Consider the following 25535-nt stretch of genomic DNA (forward strand, 5'->3'; position numbering starts at 1 on the left):
ACTAGAACTTTTAATTTCCGTTCAAATGAGCTCTCTCACGATATTCTAGGACTATTGGATCCATACGATCACCCCTGGGAAAAAGAAGAAAAAAAAAAAAAAAAAAAAAATAAACACGCATCAGTGATCTTTCTTCTGGAAAAAAAATGAACAATTCCACATTTTTGTAGATAGGAGCTTGAAACCTCTACAGTAGGGTTCTCTGATGCGCTGAATATGATGGCGGGATTTTCATTAAGGTTCTATAGCTATTAGGGGGTCTTTTCCTCTTTTTTCGAAAATAAGCAAAATTTTCTCAGGCGCGTAACTTTTGATGGGTAAGATTAAAGTTGATGAAACTTATATATTTGAAATCACAATTAAAATCTGATTCTTTTGATGTATCTATTGGTATTAAAATTCCGTTTTTTAGACTTTCGGTTACCATTGAGCCGGGTCGCTCCTTACTTACAGTTCGTTACCACGAACTGTTTGAATACCAGAATAAAAGCTTTACATACATTTGTTTCAGTAACCAATTAAAAAAGTCAATTAAAAACGAACAAAAAACTAAAATTAATTTAAGAACTTTTCCAAAAAGGAGTTTTTAAAGAAAAGTAAAGAGCTACATTAACCCAAAACAAACAGAAATAAAGTCAAAGGATAATTCGAGCTTAAAACAACATACATCGCTATTAACAAATAAAAAAACTAAACGCATGACTGACAGAAATTACACTATACGATCAAGTCAAACTTAAAACGAGCAGAAACTACCACAAAAAAATATCATTTGCGCTTTATTGAAAGCAAAATATATCTTAAACGTTTTCTCTTTTATAACGTTAATACATACCAAATTACTTTGACTTCCAGGTAAGAATATCAATATATATTAAACTGTAAATTTACATTTATTAGTGCTTTTCAGTCAGCTTTGTTATTATGGTGATTCTCTTCTTTTTTTTTCTTGATGTTATAACAAGTAAAAACACAGCTCGAAATTAAAATTGTCTTCAGCATAGTATAGAAGACATTTTGGTAAAACAAAAACTTTTTTTATATATAGAACGATCTTCGTTGCTGGATAACTGAGGGTTTTCAAGTAAATCTTAAAAGTAGAGCAAAAATGATTCCATTTATTCGTCATTTTCATCTGAATCTTTTTTCCATCTCTTGTTTCAAGATGCCATATCCTTTCATGTACTTTGGCGTGGCCTTTGGGTCGTCCCTTAAAATATTAAAACTTTTTTCATTTCAGGAATAAATATTCGATCCTTTTTTTTTAAGATCAATTCGTTTTACATTGCAAAAGTATTTTCACTTTCCCACCTATCACATCAACCAAGGATAAAATATACAATGTCAGACTTGCCTAATTTCGGTAGTAGCAGGAAATAAGGTGTTTACCTTAGAGCTTCATCAGACAACGAGTTCTTACCTAGCAGCAGGTCCTCATTTAACCCTTCAAAAAGAATTTAAAGTGTTTTATGCTATTACTTATGTGGATTGTGGTCTGTTCAAATACTACGGGAAAAGTCGAAAACCTTAAGATGCGAAAGAATTCCTTTATTTTTCCTGAAGTATCATAGAACTTTTAAGCTGGAAGCTTTTGAAAAGAAAACAAAAGACAAGAACAAAAGAATAACATTCAACAGTAAAAATAAGTCAGCTCTTGAAGCAGTTACAATAATATTCAATAGTATAAATAAAAATATAGAGCTTTGCGTGATTTTACTACTACTACTACTAACAACTCACCGCAGCACCAAGCCGCCTGAGGCCAACAGAGCTGATCAAGCTTCTCCTCCATACAAATATTTTGAAAGCCTCTCTTTTTGCAACCTCCCACTTAGTTTCCATCTCGATTCAGTTTGTCTAAGAGACAGCATTCAACCACCGATGAGAACGATCTTCTTTCCGCGTAGTATAAAACTGCGAGTCTGAAAGGAAAATATTCAGCAATCTGTCATCCTTCATCCGCACAACTTGCCCTAGCCATCTCAACCTTTCTTTCTTTATTCCCCTAGAGAGCGGTATTGAACCACATTTTTCGTACAGCCTATTGTTCGAAATACGGTCAGTCAGCCTGGTACCCAGAACAATCGTTAAGCAATTTCTATGGAAAACATCTAGCAAATCTTCATCCGCTTTTCGAAGCGCCCATGCTTCAGAGCCATATTTGACTACTGTCATAACTGTAGCTTCTAATAGTCTATTCTTGGTTTGCAGACTTATCTTCCTATTCTTCAAAACTTTTTTAAATTCTGAAAAAAACACCCTGAGCCTTGGCTATTCTACTTTTAACATCCTCACTGTTCCCACCATCTTTACTAATAATACTACCAAGGTAAGGAAGCTGCCAACTTGATCAATCTTTTCATTACCAAACGTCACCTTTTCATCTTCACTTATTCCTAGCCTTAGTGACTTAGTCTTTTTAACATTAATTTTCAATGTTACGTTATTATAGTAATATACAAAAAAAGAAAAAGAAACGAAAAGGCCAAAACTTGACGCTATCAGAATATATCAGAGTACTTACATCAGTACCATCTGGTCCCCTAGGTCCAGGCCGACCAGACAATCCTGGAAGTCCATCATCACCAACTCCTCCCTTTGTCCCATCTATTCCGGGGAATCCCGGCAGTCCTCTTAAACCTTGAGGACCAGTTAATCCAGGGAAACCAGGGCCACCATCTGATCCACTCATTCCAGAACTACCCTTTTCACCAGACTCACCTAAAATAGTTGCATAAATTGACATTTACAGAAAATACACCATGATTTTTTTTCTGAAATGGTAATAGGCCGAAATTCAAATCAATTCGCCTCAATTACTTTTTACAATTTTCTTGTAGATTCTTATGAACCCTATGAAACAAATTCAAAGTCAATTATCATAAACTAAATGTTTTTAAGCTGAGAATATTTGAGGAGCATTAGAGCTAAGATTATTCATGACGAGCTAAAAGTATTTAAAGGCTGTAAATATAAATTATGGCAAAACGAAAAATGTTTGTTGACAAATTATTTCGGGGACGTATAGAAATAATGGCAAAAAACACGCAAATAGGGCTAGATATAACAATGCTGATACAAACTATAGGAATCTTCGCCATTTTTTCAATTATTCAATAACAAAAAAACTCAATATCCTGAGTCATTCCTTTCGATGACTGTTTGATTGATCTTTGCCACCTTTGACCTTTTTTAGCTCTCTGATTCCAATTTTAAAAAACGTGATGAATCATAGATTTTTGATTTGCCTATAGGAGGCATGGTCTCACCATTTTAAATTTAACAAAACATACTAAAATGTAAAAAAAAACCTGTGAATTCCTTAGATCTCAAAACTAATGAATTCTTTAGAACGATCTTAAATTTTTTTTTATTTGTGAGTATTCAGCCCAACTCCAGGAGGTATTTTGATGGCCATGAAGCCCTTTAGATCCTGTCACTCAATTTAGTGTGTGAGCTCATCGAAACAAAAAATAAAAACCTCATTTGGCTGATAGTATTGAAAAAGAGGGCAAAATAATGTTATTTTGGTGTGGAGACAAAACCCCATGGATTATTGCTTGCTCTGCTTTACAACTTGATGCAATATTTTGGTTTCCTTGATACATGATTCAACGAATTTGGATGCCATGTAGTTGAAGCTAGATAAACGAGCTAAAATAAGTGTATAACTTAATGAGACAAAATTACGCGTAAAAGAAAAAAAAAGCACCAGTATAAGAAGCAATTGATAAAGAATTCTCAAATTCAAGAATTATCGGCCTGCTGTCTTGACCCTTTGACAGTATTGGTATATTCAAGGTCTCTGATATCAAACTAAGTGAAGTAAGCTGTGAATCATACCGTAAACTATCAAGAACTATTAAATCATAACTTCACACATCCTTAAGAACTTGATAGAGTTATTTGCAGAACTTTTTGAGTGTAAACATTTTTTCAATTCTAGGTTCCTTATGGGGCAAACAGCAAACACATGGGCAATACATCATTTAATTATATTAATAAAAAAAATTTTTTGCACAAAATAATTTTTTAAAAAAAGAAAAAAAGTAAAGAGCTCCATTAACCCAAAAATTGAAAAAAATAGAGTAAAACGATCTATAAAGCGTAAAGCTACCACAAATCAGGATCAATAAACAAATGACACCACAAAAAAACAAAAATTGGAAAATGTCTAAATAAATATAAACAGAAATTAATCTGAGTAGGGTTCTAAACCCTATTCTTTATAAAACCCAGAAAACATTTTTTTCTTCACTGAAAAAAATTCAGATGAATCTGCTGAAAGCAAATACATTGTCTGTTTGTTATACTTAATGCTTACATTTATTCCTTAAAATCTTAATTAATTTTTGATTTCTTAAAGTTATAAAAGTGAAAACATTTAAAAGAATTTTTTCATAGTCTTTTTCAGGGAGAAAGACTGAGCCTCTTCTGAAGTTCAACAACCATCCCTTCCATAGAAACCTTTAATACCCCCTGGGCATAACTTACAACCCTCGCCCCTAATCTCTAAGGTTTGTTTCAACCCCAAAAGCCAACTTACAGCCTTAGCCCTGAGGGCTGTGGGGGAGTTGTCAAATCAAAAACCTAATTTCCGGACCCTTCAACTACGTTCAACAAAATTGCTATATCAAAATTTTGATCGAAAGTGTTTGGGGAAATGATGGGTATGGGGGGCATTCAACTTCTATTCACTTTTGACTATTAATAAGGGCACTAGCCCTGTCAACTCCCAATTGAATGAGTCCTTTTTGAAGTTTCTATAACAACGCTGGCAAAGACCTAATTTACAAAACTTTCAACTACGTTGAACAAAATTTCTATCTCAAAATGTTGATTGGATGTGTTTGGGGAAATGGCGGGCGTGAGAGGGGCGTAAGTTGCCCTCCCATCACTTTGACTATTAAATAGGGCACTAGTGCTTACAATTTACAATCGAAGTAGCCCTTTTTGAAGTATCTATGACAACGCTTTCTATAAAACCTTATATGCCCCTAGGGCATAACTTAGGCCTACAACCCTTGCGCTGAGGGCTGTGGGGAGAGTGTCATCCTCAAAGACACAATTTCCGAACTTTTCAACTGCATTGAACAAAATGGCTATCTCAAAATTTTTATCGGATGTTTTTGGAGAAATGATGGGCGTGGGAGGGGTGTTAGTTTTCCTGCAATCACTTTTGACTATTAAAAAGGGCACTAGCCCTTCGAAGTTTTTGAAGTTTCTATTACAACGCTCTCTATAAGAATCTTATATGCCCCAAGGGCATAACTTACAACCCTTGCCCTTAGGGGTGGGGGGGGGGGTTATCATCCTCAAAGACATAATATCCTGAACTTTCCACGACGTTCAAACAATGGCTATCTCAAAATTTGATTGGATGTGTTTGGGGAAATGATGGGCGTGAGAGGGGCGTTAGTTGCCCTCCAATCACTTTCGACTATTAAATAGGGCACTCGCGCTTTCAATTTCCAACCGAATCAGCCCTTTTTGAAGTTTCTACGACATCGCATTCTATAAAACCTTATATGCCCCCAGGAAATAACTTACAATCCTTGCACTGAGGGCTGTGGGGGGAATTCCATTCTCAAAGACGTAATTTCCGGAATTTTGAACTGCGTTGAACAAATTGGCTATCTAAAAATTTTATCGCATGTTTTTGGGGAAATGGAGGACGTGGGAGGGGTGTTAGTTTTTCTCCAATCACTTTTGACTATCAAAATGGGCACTAGCCCTTTGAAGTTTGAAGTTTTCGAAGTTCCTATGACAACGCTCTCTATAAAAACCTTATATGCCCCAAGGCATAACTTACAACCCTTGCCCTGAGGGGTAGGGGGGGGGTTAGTTGCCCTCCAATCCGTTTTGACTAGCCTATTAAAAAGGGCACTAGCCCTTTTAATTTCCAATTGAATGAGCCATTTTTGAAGTTTCTACGACAAAATTTCCTACAAAAAAAACGTATAGGCCCCCAGGACATAACTTACAACCATTGCCTTGAAGGCTGTAGGAGGGGGGGGGGGTTGTCATCCTGAAAAACCTACTTTCCAGAACTTCCATCTACGTTAAAAAAAATGGCTATTTCAAAATTTTGATTGGATGTGTATGGGGAAATGGTGGGAGTGCGAGGGGGGTTAGTTGCCCTCCAATCACTTTCGACTGTTCAAAAGGGCACTAGCCCTTTCAATTTCCAATTGAAGGAGCCCTGTTTGAAATCCCTACGAAAACGTATTCTAGAAAAATCTTATATGCTCCCAGGGCAAAACTTACACCCCTTGCCCTGAGGGGTTTAGGGGGTTTGTCATACTCAAATTCATAATTTCCAGAACTTTCAACTATGTTGAAGTAAATTACATATCTCAAAATTTTAATTGGATGTGTTTGGGGAAATGAGGGGCGTGAGAGAGGGGTTAGTTGCTCTCCAGCCACTTTCAACATTTAAAAAGGACACTAGCCCTTTCAATTTCCAATCAAATGAGTTCTTTTTTAAGTTTCTACGGCAGCATTTTCTATAAAAACCTTATATGCCCCCAGGGTATAACTTACAACCCTTGCCCTGAGGGCTCTGAAGGGGTTTTCATCTTAAAAGACCTAATTTCCAGAACTACGTTGAACAAAATGAATATCTAAAAATTTTGATTGCATTTGTTTGAAAAAATGATGGGTGTGAGAGGGGGGTTAGTTGCCCTCCAATCACTTTTGACTATTAAAAAGGGCACTAGCCCTTTGAATTACCAATCGAATGAGCCCTTTTCAATTTTTTACGACAAAGCTTTCAATAAAAACCTTATCTAACCCCAGGGCATAATTTATTACCCTTGCCCTGAAGACTGTGGGGGGAGTATCCTGCTCAAATATATAATTTCCGGAACTTTCAACTGCGTTGAAAAAATAGGCTATCTAAAAATTTTGATTGGATGTGTTTGGAGAAATTGGTGGGCGTGAGAGGGGGGTTAGTTGCCCTCCAATCACTTTCGAATATTAAAAAGGTTACTAGCCCTTTCCATTTCCAATTAAAAGAAGCTCTTTTTGAAGTCTCTACGAAAACGCTTTGTATAAAACCATATATGACCCAGGGTATAACTTACAACCCTTGCCCTGAGGGGTTTGGGGGGTTTGTCATCCTCAAAATCATAATTTCCAGAACTTTCAACTACGTTGAAGAAAATACGTATCCCAAAATTTTAATTGGGTGTGTGTGGGAAAATGGTGGGCATGAGAGGGGGGTTAGTTGCCCTCCAATCACTTTCGACTATCAAAAAGGCACTAGCCCTTTCAATTTCCAATCAAATGAGCCTTTCTTGAAGTTTTTATGAAAACACTTTCTATAAAAAAAATTATATGCCCCCAGGGTATAACTTACAACCCCTGCCCTGAGGGCTATGAGAGGGTTATCATCCAAAAAAAACCTAATTTCCAGAACTTTTAACTACGTTGAACAAAATAAATATCTTAAAATTTTGATTGCATGTGTTTGGGGAAATGGTGGGCATGAGAGGGGGGTTAGTTGCCCTCCAATTACTTCTGACTATTAATAAGGGCACTAGCCCTTTGAATTTCGAATCGAATGAGCCCTTTTTGAAGTTTCTATGACAAAAATTTATATAAAAACCTTATATGCCCCCATGGCATATCTTACAACCCTTGCCCTGAGGGCTGTGGGGGGAGTACCCTCCTCAAAAACATAATTTCTATCCGGAAATCGACTATGATGAACAAAATGGCTATCTCAAAATTTTGATTGGATGTGTTTGGGGAAATGGTGAGCGTGGAAGCGGTGTTAGTTGCCTTCCAATCACTTTTGACTATTAAAAAGGGAACTAGCCATTCCAATTTCCAATCGAATGAGCCTTTTTCGAAGTTTCTACGACAACTCCTTCGATACGAAGTACCCTGATCTAAAGAGGAAAAAAAAAATACATTGTACCAACATCGTCACCTATGACTGTTATAAGCAGCTACAAACTACAGGACTAATTTGGTACATAATGATGTAAAATAAGGAACAATATTTACTAATCTGATGTAGGCATCAGACCCTCCTGAAAAAAACAACAACTTTTATTCCGCTCTTAAGGATTGGGTCCACTATTTTAACTACCTAAACAGAATATCTACTCTAAATGCAGATAACTTTTAACTATATAACTTTTATAACTCCAACAATTGTAAACTATAAAGTCTAGTAGATATAAAGACTTACCTTCATCTCCATCTTCTCCAGAGTCTCCAGGTGGACCTCTGATGTCTTCGATTAGACTCTCTGCAATTTCAATGACCGCCCCACGTTCACCTTGCTCTCCTTGTCTTCCTGTTTCACCGGTCATTCCACTAGAAATTCAATTAAGGTTAGATACATGGCAGCAGTTAATTTTCAGTTTTATTTATGAGTTTTTTTTAACCTTTTGTATACAGCACCATATTCTTCTAACAAATAGGTGTATCTGAGACAAAATTTATTATCCACTATCTCCATTATCTTCTTACTTTCTCACTAAATTTATAAGTGTATACTCTATTTTGGATACTATATTAATATATAATCTCTCAGGAAATAACATTCAAAATTAAACAAAAGTAGTCCCGTTGTAAATTTAGCGGAATCGTTTAATCAGCTTAATCTGCTTGGTCCAAGGTGACCCCGAGGCAGTGTTTCTATTTCTCTTCTTTTTTTTTAAATCGGGCAAAGGTCACTTGAAACGAGTTCATTTTCGGTAGACTCAAAGAAAACATTTGTAGGGGAAATCGGAAAGTTTTTCTGTACAGGTGAGTCTCCACTGTATATTGAGAACCAAATAAAGCATTGTCCTCATCGCCTTTAATAAGCGGAATACGTCATTGTGTTCTATTTCCGGCATACATACGACCTCTGAACAAATCGCTCTTTATTTTCATTTGAAGAACTTTTTTTTATTGATTTTTTTTACGTGGTTCAATGACTGCTATTTAAGTGATATGAGCTTAAGCAATTTTTCCAAAGTCCAAAATAACCCTGTCATGAAATTTTCCTGAGAAACAATTGGAGTATCAACGTTTATAGTTAGATCGTGAGATCTGATTTCAAATCACGTTGTTAGATCCCACTATAAATTGGTGGGATGCAGAATCAGCTGATTTAGTAATAATTGTCAGTGGCTCTATTTCAGGACGGTTAGGCCACTCACTCTAGTGAGGGTTGAAGGAGCTCAAACTCACCCCCATCCTAACATGCAAAGTATGATTTAGAAGAAGTGTTTTTTTTTTTTTTAACTTCAAAAGGTGAAAGACTCTTTTCACTAACTCCTCCTCTCAAGTTAATGGGCTATAACCGTCCTGAAGCAGAATCCAAAATGTTAAACTGAAACGCTTTCCATCAAACGCTAAACTTTTTATCAAAGAGGGTTTAAATTCTAAATCCACAATTTGAATGCATGCAAGGATGTAAGAGTGGTAATTTTATTCAATTTTTCTGTCACAGAAGTTAGACTATTTTCAAATTTTAGCTTGTGACTCTAAAACAGAACAGCACTTACTTAACACCTTTTGTTCCTATATCACCTTTCGGTCCAGGCCCCTCAGGCTGAAAACCAGGCAAACCATCTCGACCACGTCTACCAGGTAATCCCATGTCTCCAATATCACCACCATCACCCTGCAAAAGAACGTACAATATCATAATTTTTCAATGTAGGCCTATGTAGAACCAGGGGCGAAGCTAGAGTTTTGAGTCTGGAGGGGGGATATAAAGAATATGCTGATAAAAGTGTCCAGTGTACCGACAAATATGGACACATAAGCTAATTTAAGACACCAAAGATGCCCAAAATCCCAAGGCAAAGACACTGAATGCCAGCGTCATGGAACTTTGGGGGGGGGGTCAACACCCCCTTCTCTTAATTTCACCCCTGTGTAGAACCCTAGAAAATAGGTGAGTGAATAGTATTTTAGTCGCTGAAATCTTCAAAGGTTTTTTTTCAAATATTTTAATTCATTAAATAAACTATGTGAAACATTCCCAAAATGAAATACTGTAATGCCCCGAGGGCCACAAAAAGGAAAAATTCCCCCGACCAAGGACATTGTTTGCAAAGCCAGCGAAGATATTTCGCCAACCACCAATGGTAGTATAATCATAAAGTTCAACTTTTGCACTTGAAGCAGCGATGCAGATTTCAAAGAGAAATTAAGAGCACAATGTTGAAAAAACCTTGCTCTTAACCGCTTTTTTAATTTAAGACTTCATTAAGAGCCAAAGCAGTTGTATTACCACTACAGAGTGGAGAAGATTAAAAGAGAGCACGTTGAAAGACAAACAATTAAGATGGTGCAAAACAAAAGAATAATTCATAGCCAAAGACGTTATTTTCTGAACATTTTCTTATTCATGTAAAAGTTTTTCATTTAAATCAAGCTGATTCGTCTAACTCCCTGGTTCACATTCCTGAAACTTAAAGCTAAATATTTTTTTTAGAACCAATATTTTATAAGTTTTAAGATAGAGTTATTTCAGGTCGAATAAAGGATAAATATTTTAAATGCCCTATGATTAAATTCTTTCTTCTGATTTATTGTGTCAGAGTTTGCCTCTTTGTCTTAAAATCGCTCATTTCCTTAGGGCTGTTGGACAATATTCAATTTACGTAGGTCATCTGTTAATTCAAGTCAATAGCATAAACCCAAATCTGATACATTACATTCAAGTCCACAGAGAATCTAAACCACAGTTTATAGAATTATATAAACTGTGATCTAAACCTACCAATACAAATGCTGAGACACTTTCGCTGTAGTTTGTATACAAGTTAGATTTTAATTACCATTTTTAGAGTTTTATGGGACTCTTTGTGTCCCCTTCATTTATGGTGAACTTTCCCATCTACCATGTTTCAACTCTTTGATGGTATTATTATAATTGCGTTGATTTTGAATAAAAATCAAGTTGCCATCAAGCCATTGGCCAAGACAACGCCTAGACAGGTAGTCTGAGTGAGAGGCGGCAAAGCTGGCATAGGCGTTTTTCAGAAATGTATAAGAAATTATGTCATTTTCACTTGTTGTTAGATTTTGTCCATAATCCACGAATTCATATATCCTAGGGTAGAACTAAGGTAGATAGCCATAGAACTAAGGGATGACCAAAATTTTTGGTTTGACTCATGATGGACAATGTCGACTGGATTTGTATGCAAAAGAGGGACTGAATTTGCTTGGACTCACAGGTGAACCATTGACCTAAGCCTAATAGGCTTGTCCGCTTAGAGTCTCAGGCGGACTACCGTGTTTTAGGACTTACACATGACAGAAAAGTCCCCTGGACTCGCAGACGAACGGGTAGTTAAAATTCGGGTAATTAAAAACGGGTGGAACTGTTAAAATTCTGCCAAGTCTTGTACAAATGCTGCATAAAAACTCTACCGTGTAAGGTTTTGATGTAAATCAATTTTAATAGCCATTTTAAAGAATATTTGTGGTTCTCTTGTCTAGTAGCGAATAACGTGTATTAGACCAAGCTTACAACCCAGCCAAATTCTTAGTTCGAACAGTGGTGTTGGTGTTACAATTGTGTGGGTGGTGCAGCTGGTGTTGCTGTTGAAGTGCCTAACATTTCTGGTTAGCAAGTTTCAAAACTACATACCGCCGAAACTGTAAGTGATGGAAAAGTCATAGCTTTACTTTGAATTCTGATGTTTCGATAAATGAAAATGGGGCTTGTTAAAAAACTTATTCTTTACAAGAACACAGAGTATTTCCTAAGACAAATAATTTAGAAATTATCGTAAAAGACTACTTATCTTAGAAAAATTCTGACTAGGTACTTGAAATCATAGTTAAACTTTGCATTACAAACATAATAGAGAATGGAAATAGCATGAGCCGTATTTAATTGTGTAAAAAAAATGTACAAAATTTAACAAGAATGAAATTTCACAAATGAAATTTAACAAAAATATGGTCAAAAGTGTATAAGATTTGAAGCGTACATGAAACGGGACAAGAAAACCCATGCCTGAGACATTAAACTTACACGTACATTTTAAAAAGCTAATCTGCCTTGGAAACAGTTTGACGTGTTCGGGGGGATTACGTTCCTTGGCGTTTGATTGACATTTGCAAAAAAGGGGTAATTAGTGATTGGATAATTTTTTAACATGAAATCTCTGAATAAAATATTTTTGGAGCATGTACTTGACGATGTATAAAAGTGTTAAGGTGATTATAAATTAAGAGAGAGAATTCCACCACTGGTTCCTGGCAGTAGGCTACGCATAACAAATTGATATACTGTGGGCTAACTTGCTAGAGCAAATGGATTCTATGGGTCGTATAGGAATTCAGTGCACGTGCTTATGCAACATGACTAAACATGCTTTTACAATCGGAATACATTGATTGACCTTTGCAAAAAAGGGGTAATTAGGGATTGGATAATTTTTAATGTGATATCTCTGAATAAAATATTTTTGGAGCATGTACTTGACGATGGATAAAAGGGTTAAGGTGATTAGCAATTACGAGCGAGGATTCCCCTACTGGTTCCTGGCAGTAGGCTATGCATATCAAATTGCTATACTGTGGACAGACTTGCTAGCGAAAATGGATTCTATGGGTCGTATAGGATTTCAGAGCATGTACTTATGCAACATGATTAAACACGCTTTTACAATCAGAATTCATTGATTGACATTTGCAAAAAAGGGGTAATTAGTGATTGGATAATTTTTTAACGTGAAATCTATGAATAAAATATTTTTTGGAGCATGTACTTGACGATGGATAAAAGGGTTCAGGTGATTAGCAATTACTAGTGAGAATTCCCACACTGGTTCCTGGCAGTAGGCTATGCGTATCAAATTGCTATACTGTGGACCAACTTGCTAGCGAAAATAGATTCTATGGGTCGTATAGGAATTCAGAGCATGTACTTATGCTTTGTAGTTTATGCACTAATATCAATATCAGTAACGATTCTATTTGAACTTTCTTCAAGTTGATCAAATTTATCTCTAAACGGTTCATGATAAAAAAAATAGTTTGGGACAAGAAAAAAAAACCTAAAATAATGTCGTGAAATCATTTTCAACACGCAGAGCAGGGGGGTGTTGGGATTGAATCATAGAGAAACAACGAATTCACTTAAAAAAAGAAGGTGTGTGTGTGTGTGTGTTATTTTTACGTGAAAACAACTTCAACCATGCCCAGCCCCCCAGCGATCAGAAATTAAATTATAAAAAAATGTTTCTTCAACTGAAAGTAAAGAGCAACATCAAAACTTAAAAACGGACAGAAAATAGAGGCTGTTTCCAAAAGACTTAGGATTCATTAACTTTAGTGTTGCCAGTCAAAAGCTATGAGTTTGAGAAAATTGCCTGATTATCTAAAAATGAAGAAACACTTTCCAAAAGTCGACAGAAATGGGAATTGTCTTGAGGGGGGAATTTTCCATGGAAGAGGGGGAGGGTATTTTCACGTGAAAACAACTTCAACCATGCCCAGCCCCCCGCGATCAGAAATTAAATTATAAAAAGTTTCTTCAACTGAAAGTAAGGAGTAACATCAAAACTTAAAAACGGACAGAAAATAGAGGCTGTTTCCAAAAGATTTAGGATTCATTACCTTTACTGTTGCCAGTCAAAAGCTATGAGTTTGAAAAAATTGTCTAATTATCGAAACATGAAGAAACACCTTCCAAAAGTCGACAGGAATGGGATTGTCTTGAGGGGGGGAGTTTTCTATGGAAGAGGTGGAGGGTATTTTCACGTGAAAACACCTTCATCCATGACCAGCCCCCCGTGATCAGAAATTAAATTATAAAAAAAAGTTTCTTCAACTGAACGTAAGGAGCAAAATCAAAACTTAAAAACGGTCAGAAAATAGAGGCTGTTTCCAAAAGATTTAGGATTCATTAACATTTTCCACTTTATTTTTTTTTTCTTTTTGTACATATCTTAAAATGTCAAAATATGCTTACGGGTCTCACAATTGAGCTCTATGATTGGTCAGAGACACGATGTGGCTTTCCCACTGGTATTCTATGACCGGTTATCGACACTAGCTAGTCTATTGCATATATTAAATCAGTATTTTTTACGCAGTTGAACGATAAACACATAAGTCATATCTTTAAAAAAAAAGTGATAATGGAACATTTTAATAGAGTGTGTTCACATAACAAGGTTGTTGTAGCATTGAATGCCGACAAGGAGAAGTATTTAAACTATGAAACAAGTACAAGTGGTAGCACTATTGGAAATGTATGCATGCATTGTCATGACAGTAAGGAATTAAATTTCTTTGGAATACCGAAAAAATTCAACTGCTATGATGGTGGTTATGTGAGATTGAGATCTCCAGAGATGATTGCACTCAAAGAGAATGCTAACATCAAAATAATTGTTGATGATAGAGGACAACTCCTTGCTACTGCTAAAGGTAACAAATTACCTACGGATACACCCAATCATCAGCTTTCGGGTATTAGCATTCAACGGAAGGCTAATAAAAGAAAGGCCTACTCTGCTACTAATATCGTAAACCATATCTTGTTTACGTGCCGAAACTGTTACCTGTGTAAAAATAATGTGTTAATAGACAGTGAAATTGTCAGAAAAATAAAAATGGCATTGTCAAAAAATATCACTACGGAATATAAAGAAGAAACGATGAAAAACAAAGCACCAGCAAACGTTACTGGCATTGATCAAACAGTCAATGAATCAAATAATACCAAAGACGAAAAGCATATTAAGCCTGTTCATGAGACACCAGTAAAAATTGTGTATGATTCAAAATGGAATAATGATTATTCTACTGATTTATTACGTGCGCGCACGTAACCTCGTCTAAATTAACCTTAAAAAATGAAATAAAGCTATGTCGACTTTGCATATTTTATTCAACATATCCGACAATTGATGCAGAAAAAGCATAGAGTTTGTTATTTACTTACGTACATTTTTTTTCATAATTTCTTGAATTAAATTTCTGTATTGTGCATCCAAATGCGGAATTCGAGAAAGAGTTTATTACTTACTTGCGATTTTTTCATAATTTATTGAATAAAGTATCTGTATTGTGTATCCAAGGGGTGACTTCAAGAAAGAGTGTGTTACTTACTTACAAATATTGTCATATTTTCTTGAATGAAATGTCTTCTTTGTGTATCCAAGAGGTGAATTCAAGAAATAGTTTGTTACTTACTTACTTACTTACCTACTTACAATTTTTTCATTATGACATAATGACATATCCAACAACGGATGTTGATAAAGAATTGATTCATTCTGATACCTAGATTTTGTCAATGTTACCTCATGTGTCTAACAATAGATGTATGCAAATTCCTTTTCTCAAATCTCCGATGTTTTAATATACATTCTAAACTGTTGATATGCTAGCTTACTCTAAAAATAATGAAACCATAACAATGTAATGCATAATATATTTTTAATGAAATAATGCTATGTAGAATATTAATACAAAATTATATTATGACACATAATCATACACACGTTCACTCTTAAACATCCAGAAACGATGGTCCCATGATATAGAATAGTTTTTACCATGTCTTATGCATTTATCACGATCAGGTATGTCCTTAGGTATCCAGTGCGCGAAGAACCTGACCTCGTCTTCAGGACGATGATAAACCCCTTCAAATTTAAGACACTTAAATTCTTCTAGATTGAAAAGTGGAATCCTAGGGTCACAGTTTTGAATTAAAACTTTATCTATAGGTACATTACCCTTTACATAAGGTGCTTCAACCCCGAAAAAGCTGTAAATTTCACTGACTTCCTCCTGGACATTTCTCAGTTCCTGACCACTATTATTAAGTGGTGTAATCACTCTATCGTAGAATCCCAGTCTGTTTATACGATGTAATGTAGTACTTCACAAGCTTTTATTATACTCATACATGTTGTAGTTCACTATCCAATGATAACAGTCAATTTCTTCAAGTTCCATTGACAATGATAAAAATACATATTCAAATATAACACCACAAGATGATTTTTTCAAACCGATAAATTCTGTGTCATAGAGTCCTATCATCTTGGAAGGTATTAATGTAGTTGTTAAGAAGAGAAATACATCATCAAACTTTTATACCTTCGCTCAAGGTCGAATGGAGTTATGGCTAAGGTGGATGACTCCTAAAAGCATCTGAATTCATTTTGGGGAGGAGTCATAAAACCCTTAGAATTCATTGCGGGGAGGAGTCATAGAACACTCGGTATCTCTTGCATGCAAATGAAGTCTGGAAATTACATTTTTTTTTATAATTTCTGTATTGTGTATCCAAGAGGTGAATTCAAGAACGATATTTTGTCATTTTAAGATATGTACAAAAGAAAAAGATAAAAAATAAATAAAGTTGAATAATTTCGAAGTTTAAAAAAAAATAGTTTGTTTTATGAAAAAAAGATTATTGAATTAGAACCATCAGTCCTCATCATTATGAGTATCCAAAACTGGACTTAAGTTTCACATTTGAACTAGAGAATTGTATTTTCCATAATTTTCTTACAAGAAACTAGAGTTTACAGTCAAAAAATCATTATTAGCTCAGATTTTACGGTAATAGTTTTATTTTTCGATCCAAAAATAGACTTAAGTTTCACATTTAAACCAGAGAATTGTATTTTCCATAATTTTCTTACAAAAAAACCAGAGTTTACGGTCAAAAACCCTTAATAGCTCAGATTTTACGGAAATAGTGTGTCTGACAATAGATGTATGCAAATTCCTTTTCTTACATCTCTGATGTTTTAATGGACATTCTAAACGCTTGATATGCTAGCTTACTCTAGAAAAAAATGAACACAACAATGTAATATTTTTAATGAAATAATCCTATGTAGAATATTAATACAAAAATATATTATGATACATTATTAATATCAATGAATAACTTTGGACATTTTGAATCTGTTCCATAAAATAGTTCACCATGTTCTCTCTTGATATTGTAGTTATTGTCTTCTCTCAGTTCGTAATCAGTAGAATAGTCATTATTCCATTTTGAATCATACACAATTTTTACTGGTGTCTCATGAACAGGCTCAATATGCTTTTCGTCTTTGCTATTATTTGATTCATCGACTGTTTGATCAATGCCAGTAATGTTTGCTGGTGCTTTGTTCTTCATCGTTTCATCTTTATATTCCGTAGTGATATTTTTTGACAATGCCATTTTTATTTTTCTGGCAATTTCACTGTCTATAAACACATCATTTTTACACAGGTAACAGTTTCGGCAGGTAAACAAGATATGTTTTACGATATTAGTAGCAGAGTAGGCCTTTCTTTTATTAGCCTTCCGGTGAATGCTAATACCCGAAAGCTGATGATTGGATGTATCCGTAGGTAATGTGTTACCTGCAGCAGTAGCAAGGAGTTGTCCTCTATCATCAACAATTATTTTTATGTTAGCATTCTCTTTGAGTGCAATAATCTCTGGAGATCTCAATCTCGCATAACCACCATCATAGCAGTTGAATTTTTTCGGTATTCCAAAGAAATATAATTTATTGCTGTCTTGACAATGCATTCATACATTTCCAATAGTGCTACCACTTGTACTTGTTTCATAGTTTAAATACTTCTCCTTGTCGGCATTCAATGCTACAACAACCTTGTTATGTGAACACACTCTATCAAAATGTTCCATCTTCACTTTTTTTTAAAGATATGACTTATGTGTTTATCGTTCCACTGCTTAAAAAATAATAAGATAATTTCTTAAACCACATTGGCCTGACATCACATAAAGAAAGAAAAACGAGCAAAAATGGGGTTTTTATAGGCCAAATGAAGATACTGAAAAAACAAAGCGAATATTTCGAGAGGACAAACGCCTCTCTTCTTCAGCGCGAAACGAAACGATGTATCAATAAAAGCCGCAAATTAAAAGAATTAAAACCAACTACCTAACAACCATAAAAGCGATTTATTCACCAATATCCAAGATTTGCACAAACTCCAAAAAAAAACATGCACTTCCATTGACGGATACTAGCAAACAACTGACATAGGACATGAATCAATTCATTAAATCGAAAAAAACAAAACGAACCTGAAATTAAATAAATTGGAAAACTATGTCGTTTGATTTTAGATTTTAATTAAGTCATTTCTTGCAGACAACCTTTGACACCTAAGGGGGTGTTCATGTGTTTGATTAGATGACTGGGAAAGTCGTTCAAGGTTTATTTCAGGGATTACTAACGTATCGGCTTCTCTTTTGAGAAAACCGAAATATGACTCGTTTATTCTTAAATCACCGGAATCTCTGTTGAAAGCTAGACCTAAATGTTGGTATTTATAAATTTCAACAGCTTCTCTGTAGTGCTGGACAATACCTTTATCATGCGAAATAAGACTAGCTTGATTAAACAAAATAGTATGGTCTGGTTTTTCAAAAATGTGCTCTGCAAGGGCAGAGTCAAAATTTTCTGGTTTTTTCCGCTTTTTAAGTGTATTATTAATTGAACTAGAATGCTGGGTTAATCTATCTGTTAGTCGCTGATTAGTTCTTCCGATATACCAAATTATTTATTATTTATTAATTTTTTATTTATGGTAGCATGGTGACGAGTCTCTGGGTTCTTTTCTTCACTTGCTCAACTCCTTGGATCCAAAACTGAAATTTACTCAGGAATCAGAGATAGAGAGGCGTCTTCCTTTCTTAGATGTTCTGGTGCACCGAAATGATTCGTGTTTCGAGTTTAGGGTATATAGAAAACCCACACATAATGACCGTTACTTAAGTTATTCCTCCAATCATTCTCCTGCTGTGAAAAGAGGAGTTGTCACTTCTCTAGTTGATAGAGCATTGAAAGTTTGTTCAACACGTTTCTTGGATTTAGAACTCAACCACCTTAGAGATATTTTATTTGGGAATGGTTATCCAATTAGTTTAATAAATTCTGTAATTACAAAACGCATTAAAAGATTATCAGATAGTTCCAAAGAAAACACAAATCAAAGGGAAAATTCAGTTTATCTTGGTCTCCCATACATTAAAGGGATTTCAGACCACATTTCAAAAAATCTAAGAAAAAATAAAATTTACACTTATTATAGACCCAGAAAAACTATCAGGTCCCAAATTTATCAAGGTAAAGACCCTATTCCGATAGGTGAAAACTCCGGTGTCTACAGAATTCCTTGTTCGTGTGGTCTTTGGTATATCGGAAGAACTAATCAGCGACTAACAGATAGATTAACCCAGCATTCTAGTTCAATTAATAATACACTGAAAAAGAGGAAAAAACAAGAAAATTTTGACTCTGCCCATGCAAAGCACATTTTTGAAAAAACAGACCATACTATTTTGTTTAATCGAGTTAGTCTTATTTCGCATGACAAAGGTATTTTCCAGCACTACAGATAAGCTGTTGAAATTTATATATACCAGCTTTTAGGTTTAGCTTTGAACAGGGATTCCGGTGATTTAAGAATAAACGAGTCATATTTCGGTTTTCTCAAAAGAGAAGCCGATACGTTAGTAATCCCTGAAATAAACCTTGAACCACTTTCCAAGTCATCTAATCAAACACGTGAACAACCCCTTAGGTCTCAAGGGTGTCTGCAAGAAATGCCTTAATTAAAATCCGAAATCAAATGACATAGTTTTACAACTTATTTAATTGCTGGTTCGTTTTGTTTTTTCGAGTGAATGAATTGATTCCTTTCATTTGTCAGTTGCTTGCTAGTATCCGTCGATGGCAGTTCATTTTTTTGGATTTTGTGCAAATTGCAGATATTGGCGAATAACTTGCTTTTATGGTTGTTAGGTATTTGGTTTTAATTCTTTTAATTTTTGGCTTTTATTGATACATCGTTTCGTTTCACGCTGAAGAAGAGAGGCGTTTGTCCTCTCGAAATATCCGCTTTGTTTTTTCAGTATCTTCATTTGGCCTATAAAAACCTCATTTTTGCTCGTTTTTCTTTCTTTATGTTAAAAAATACTGATATAATATATCCAATAGACTAGCTAATGTCGATAACCGGTCATAGAATACCAGTGGGAAAGCCACATCGTGTCTCTGACCAATCATAGAGCACAATTGTTAGACCCGTAAGCATATTTTGATATTCTAAGATATGTACAAAAAGAAAAACAAATAAATAAAAGTGGAAAATGTTAATGAATCTTAAATCTTTTGGAAACAGCCTCTATTTTCTGTCCGTTTTTTAGTTTTGATTTTGCTCCTTACTTTCAGTTGAAGAAACTTTTTATAATTTAATTTCTGATCACGGGGGGTTGGGCATGGTTGAAGTTGTTTTCACGTGAAAATACCCTCCACCTCTTCCATGGAAAATTCCCCCCCCCTCAAGACAATCCCATTCCTGTCAACTTTTGGAAGGTGTTTCTTCATTATTCAATAATCAGGCAATTTTCTCAAACTCATAGCTTTTGACTGGCAACACTAAAGTTAATGAATCGTAAATCTTTTGGAAACAGCCTCTATTTTCTGTCCGTTTTTAAGTTTTGATGTTGCTCCTTACTTTCAGTTGTAGAAACTTTTTTATAATTTAATTTCTCATCTCGGGGGGCTGGGCATGGTTGAAGGTATTTTCACGTAAAAAGACCCTCCACATTTTCCATAGAAAAGTCCCCCCTCAAGACAATCCCATTTCTGTCGACTTTGGAATGTGTTTCTTCATTTTTCGATAATCAGGCAATTTTCTCAAACTCATAGCTTTTGACTGGATATACTAAAGTTAATGAATCCTAAATCTTTTGGAAACAGCCTCTATTTTCTGTCCGTTTTTAAGTTTGGATGTTGCCCCTTACTTTCAGTTGAAGAAACTTTTTTTTATAATTTAATTTCTGATCGCGGGGGGGCTGGGCACGGTTGAAGTTGTTTTCACGTAAAAATAACACACATACAAACACACACACACCTTTTTTTTAAGTGAATTCGTTGTTTCTCTATGATTCAATCCCAACACCCCCCTGCTCTGCGTGTTCAAAATGATTTCACGACATTATTTTAGGTTTTTTTTTCTTGTCCCAAACTATTTTTTTATCATGAACCGTTTAGAGATAAATTTGATCAACTTGAAGAAAGTTCAAATAGAATCGTTACTGATATCGATATTAGTGCATAAACTACAAAGCATAAGTACATGCTCTGAATTCCTATACGACCCATCGAATCTATTTGCACTAGCATTTTAGCCCACAGAATATCAATTTGTTATGCATATACTACTGCCAGGACCCAGAATGGGAATTCTCGCTCGTAATTGATAATCAGCTTAACGCTATTATCCAACGTCAAGTACATGCTCCAGAAAAAGATTATTCAGAGATTTCACGTTAAAAATTATCCAATCACTAATTACCCCCTTTTTTGCAAATGTTAATCAATGTATTCCAATTGTAAAAGCGTGTTTAGTCATGTTGCATAAGTACGTGCTTTGAATTCCAATAAGACCCATGGAATCCACTTGCTCTAGCATGTTGGCCCACAGTACAGCAATTTGTTATGCATAGCCTACTGCCAGGAACCAGTGGGGGAATCCTCGCTCGTAATTGCTAATCACCTTAACGCTTTTATCCATCGTCAAGTACATGCTACAAAAATATTTTATTCAGAGATTTCACGTTAAAAATTATCCAATCACTAATTACCCCTTTTTTTGCAAATGTCAATCAATGAATTCCGATTGTAAAAGCGTGTTTAATCATGTTGCATAAGTACATGCTTTGAATTCCTATACGACTCATAGAATCCATTTTCGCTAGCAAGTTGGCCCACAGTACAGCAATTTGATATACGTAGCCTACTGCCAGGAACCAGTGGGGGAATCTTCGCTCGTAATTGCTAATCACCTTAACCCTTTTATACATCGTCAAGTACATGCTCCAAAAATATTTTATTCAGAGATTTCACGTTAAAAAATTATCCAATCACTAATTACCCCTTTTTTGCAAATGTCAATCAAACGCCAAGGAACGTAATCTCGCCGAACACGTCAAACTGTTTCCAAGGCAGATTAGCTTTATAAAATGCACGTGTAAGTTTAATGTCTCAGGCATGGGTTTTCTTGTCCCGTTTCATGTACGCTTCAAATCTTATACACTTTTGACCATATTTTTGTAGGCGTGACTGTACGCTTGAATGTAGGGTTAGTATATATAGAATAGATACTACTCTCCTACGGTTACACAAACATAAAATAAAAAACTTTAGAAGTGTTTCTTTTATAATAATGGAAAGTTATATTCTTTTTTTCGCTCTCCCCGGTAAAGCTGATCAATGACATTTTTCTCTTTTTATTACGGACAGCCGAGTCCTACCTCCAACTTACTGACAAAGTAAATTTATGTCTTGTTCATAAGTCTTACAACCATTAATTAGGAAAAAAACTTACCCGGAAACCCTTGAGACCTGGAAATCCATCTAATCCTCTAAGTCCATTACGTCCAGGAAGACCTCCCAAGCCCTCTGGTCCAGGGAAACCTTTGTCTCCAAGAGAGCCTTTCATTCCTATGGACGCAAATCCAACGTAAAGTAAGTCTCCTGCCATGCCCTTTGCACCAAGCTTACCTTCCAAGCCTTAAAAACGAAAAAGGTCAGAGAATGGATTTATAACTTCATTCAAAAGATTCTAAAAGGAAGACGTACTGCTTGTCGGCCAGGTAAATTTTCGATTATAATTATCACAGAACGTGTCCCTCAACGTACGAAACAAAAGTGGCTTTTCATCAGACACTATTATCTTTCAGCTGTTTAATGAAATAACGTATGTCGCTGAATCTCTTCATCTAACCACAAAAACTAAAATTGCAAAATGACTTTGGAGTCTTTAAAATTAATCATGCCTGGCCCTAAAACCAGCCAAAAAGCGATATATTATCCTATTTTAACTATTTGGATAGATGATTTTTATTTTTGCATAGAATGGATATTATAGTAATAAATTAATTAGAAATAGCATTAGTCAAAAGCTTGTTTAGCCACGTTCTACGTCTAGCAAAAAAAAGAAAAAGAAAAAGTATAAGAAGTAAAAAAAAATGATTAATAGAAACTGAAAATAGCTCAATAATAAAATTAGACATCTAAATAAACAATAAAGGCTAGATGGGGGAGGGGAGAGGGGCAAGGGTAAGGAAGATTAAAATAGACCATATTTTATTTATAATAAAATAGGTGACAGTTTGATCATGTTCAATGGGTAGAATAATTGAGACTGAATAAGTGGAGAGTTGATCGTGAAGAAAGGCGTAGAGGCTAAAGCTTAAGGGAAACTGATTCTTCGAGAATACATTTTCGATACCGAGATAAAAAGCACATTCGTTTTAGACGCGTGTATGTCTGTTTTCCTATTTTCAAGAACATCAAATTTAGCTTTCCAGAGGAAGTGTAAGAAAGAGACTTACAAACTTTAAAACTGGTTCTGCAAGACCTTGTTTGGACAGATCTGATCCGAACTTTAACGAACTTTAACAATGTTTTCATTTATTAACAACATTTCACTATTTAAATCTGACTTTTCTTACTTTATATGGGAAAATATATGGGAAAAACGAAAATTTCGGATTCTTTTTATTTTTACTTAAAGCCAACTACACCATGTACTTTATTTTAATAGAAATAAAATTTTTAAAATTACAAAATGATTATAAATGTTAAATTATTTATTTGAAATTTTGTGCTTCTAAAATTTCTGCGCCCCGGGGATGTCCCCCCTTGCCCCCCCTAAGACCACCTCAGTATGGGCTAGGGTTCATTCTTTACCCGATAGTCTGACGTTGCAACCGTGAAAAAATACATCATGCCACAGCAAAGTGGTGTTTTCCGTCATTTTGTGTTACAAAACATCTATGTTTGCCCAAAGAGAGTTAGAATGCCAGGGAATGCAATATATAACACAACCAATCGATTTTCAATGGTTTAAGTTCGACAAGGTTGGACCTCAAATATAGTCTACAGTAAAGTTTCGTTTGCCCCCCCCCTCACCCCTCCGGTAAAAATTCGGCTTCAATCCTTAGAAAGCATAACTTAGTAGTGAGCATGTATGCAGTTTCAGGGGAACAACAAGGGGAATATCGCAAAAACCTACCAAATACGTTACATTCAGGGCAAAACTTGTATACAATACTGGGCGAAAATGTAAGAATTATACAAGTGAGATACCTTTTTGATACCTGTATTAATGTAGGTCAATGACCCAATTATGGTGTTCGTCCAGTATTGCTAAGATTAAATGGTCTTAATTAAGCACAAGATTATTCTGATAAAACCAGACGACAATAATAAAAATATTTTTAATTGTATTGAACGAAACAGGTAAAGGGTTAAAATTGCTTACCAACTAAAGGTAAGTCTGAGGGAATGGTTACTCCCACGCTAAGTGCCATAATTGTTAGAATATGATTATAATTTATTCATCCTTACACAAGTTGATTGATTCGATTGACCTAGCTTCACTTCTTGGCCATGGTCGGTATAATGCACAAGTATGAAAGTGGGAGTGTGGGTAACATATAATATTGTTTAGCATTGGAGTATGCATAAAGTTGAAACTAAAAAAGTCGTAGGTACCGAGAGAAGAATATGAATATAGAAATCCAGGACAATTCTTAGAAATCGTCAGAAATCCAGTAGTGAGGTGGTTATGGATGGACCCCAACCAGTAAGGACCCCACCCACCAAGGACCCCAACCTCCAAGGGTCCCAATATCCCCTCCCCTAACTTTTTTGCCCCTCCCCCTTTTTTATACTTTTATTTGAAGTTTAATTTTTTTTACTTTGTTTTAAACTTTTATTTTTATTTTTTATATTTTTTTTACATAGAAATTTTTTAAAACTTTTTTTACATGTCTTAAAATGACATGAAATATACTTAAAAAAAATCACTTTCAATATTTTCGATCATTTTTCGATCAATATTTTCGATATTTTAAATCACTTTCAATATATATATATATATATATATATATATATATATAAATATATCACTTTATTAATTTTGACTTTATGCATACCCCCAATATTAAACAATGCTTTTCAAAAGGTATTATTCTATCAAAAACCTCATATGAGTTGTTGTTTTATCGCTTAAGATATAAACGAATTTATTAATTTCAACTTTATGTATGCCCCCATACTAAACAATACCTTTTCAAAAGGCATTATTCTATACCTTCCCTCACATTACTGTTTTATTATCACTTGAAATAAATACGACTTTATACTTACCCCAGTATTAAACATTACTTTTCAAAGTGTATTATTCTATAATTTCCCCCAGTATAGCTGTAATATCATCACTTAAAATATAGATATATATATATATATATATATATATATATATATATATATATATATATATATATATGTAAAAAGGTATTACCCCCAATACTAAACAATGCTTTTCAAAAGGTATTATTCTATCAAAACCCTCGTATGTGTTGTTGTATCATCGCTTAAAATATATACGACTTTATTAATTTCGACTTTATACATACCCCAATACTAAACAATACCTTTTCAAAAGGCATTATTCTATCATTTCCCTAATATGAATGACGTATC

At 34.8% G+C, this 25535-nt stretch overlaps 1 protein-coding gene across 1 annotated transcript in view; it reads right to left on the reverse strand.

Moving 5' to 3' along the window:
- The window catches only part of LOC148941432 (uncharacterized), a 364996-nt gene that overhangs the window by 148515 nt on the left and 190946 nt on the right, over nucleotides 1-25535 (reverse strand). Inside the window, exons 11-14 of the mRNA XM_089104420.1 lie at nucleotides 22369-22553; nucleotides 9510-9628; nucleotides 8201-8328; nucleotides 2525-2721 (exon numbers count right to left, since the gene is read on the reverse strand). Of these exons, the coding sequence (XP_088960546.1) occupies nucleotides 2525-2721; nucleotides 8201-8328; nucleotides 9510-9628; nucleotides 22369-22553 (629 nt within the window). The remainder of the gene's footprint in view (nucleotides 1-2524; nucleotides 2722-8200; nucleotides 8329-9509; nucleotides 9629-22368; nucleotides 22554-25535) is intronic.

The sequence above is a fragment of the Artemia sp. Qi Xiang Cuo genome, chromosome 18, assembly GCF_049724085.1.
Source record: "Artemia sp. Qi Xiang Cuo chromosome 18, ASM4972408v1, whole genome shotgun sequence".
Taxonomy (NCBI): Eukaryota; Metazoa; Arthropoda; class Branchiopoda; order Anostraca; family Artemiidae; genus Artemia; species Artemia sp. Qi Xiang Cuo.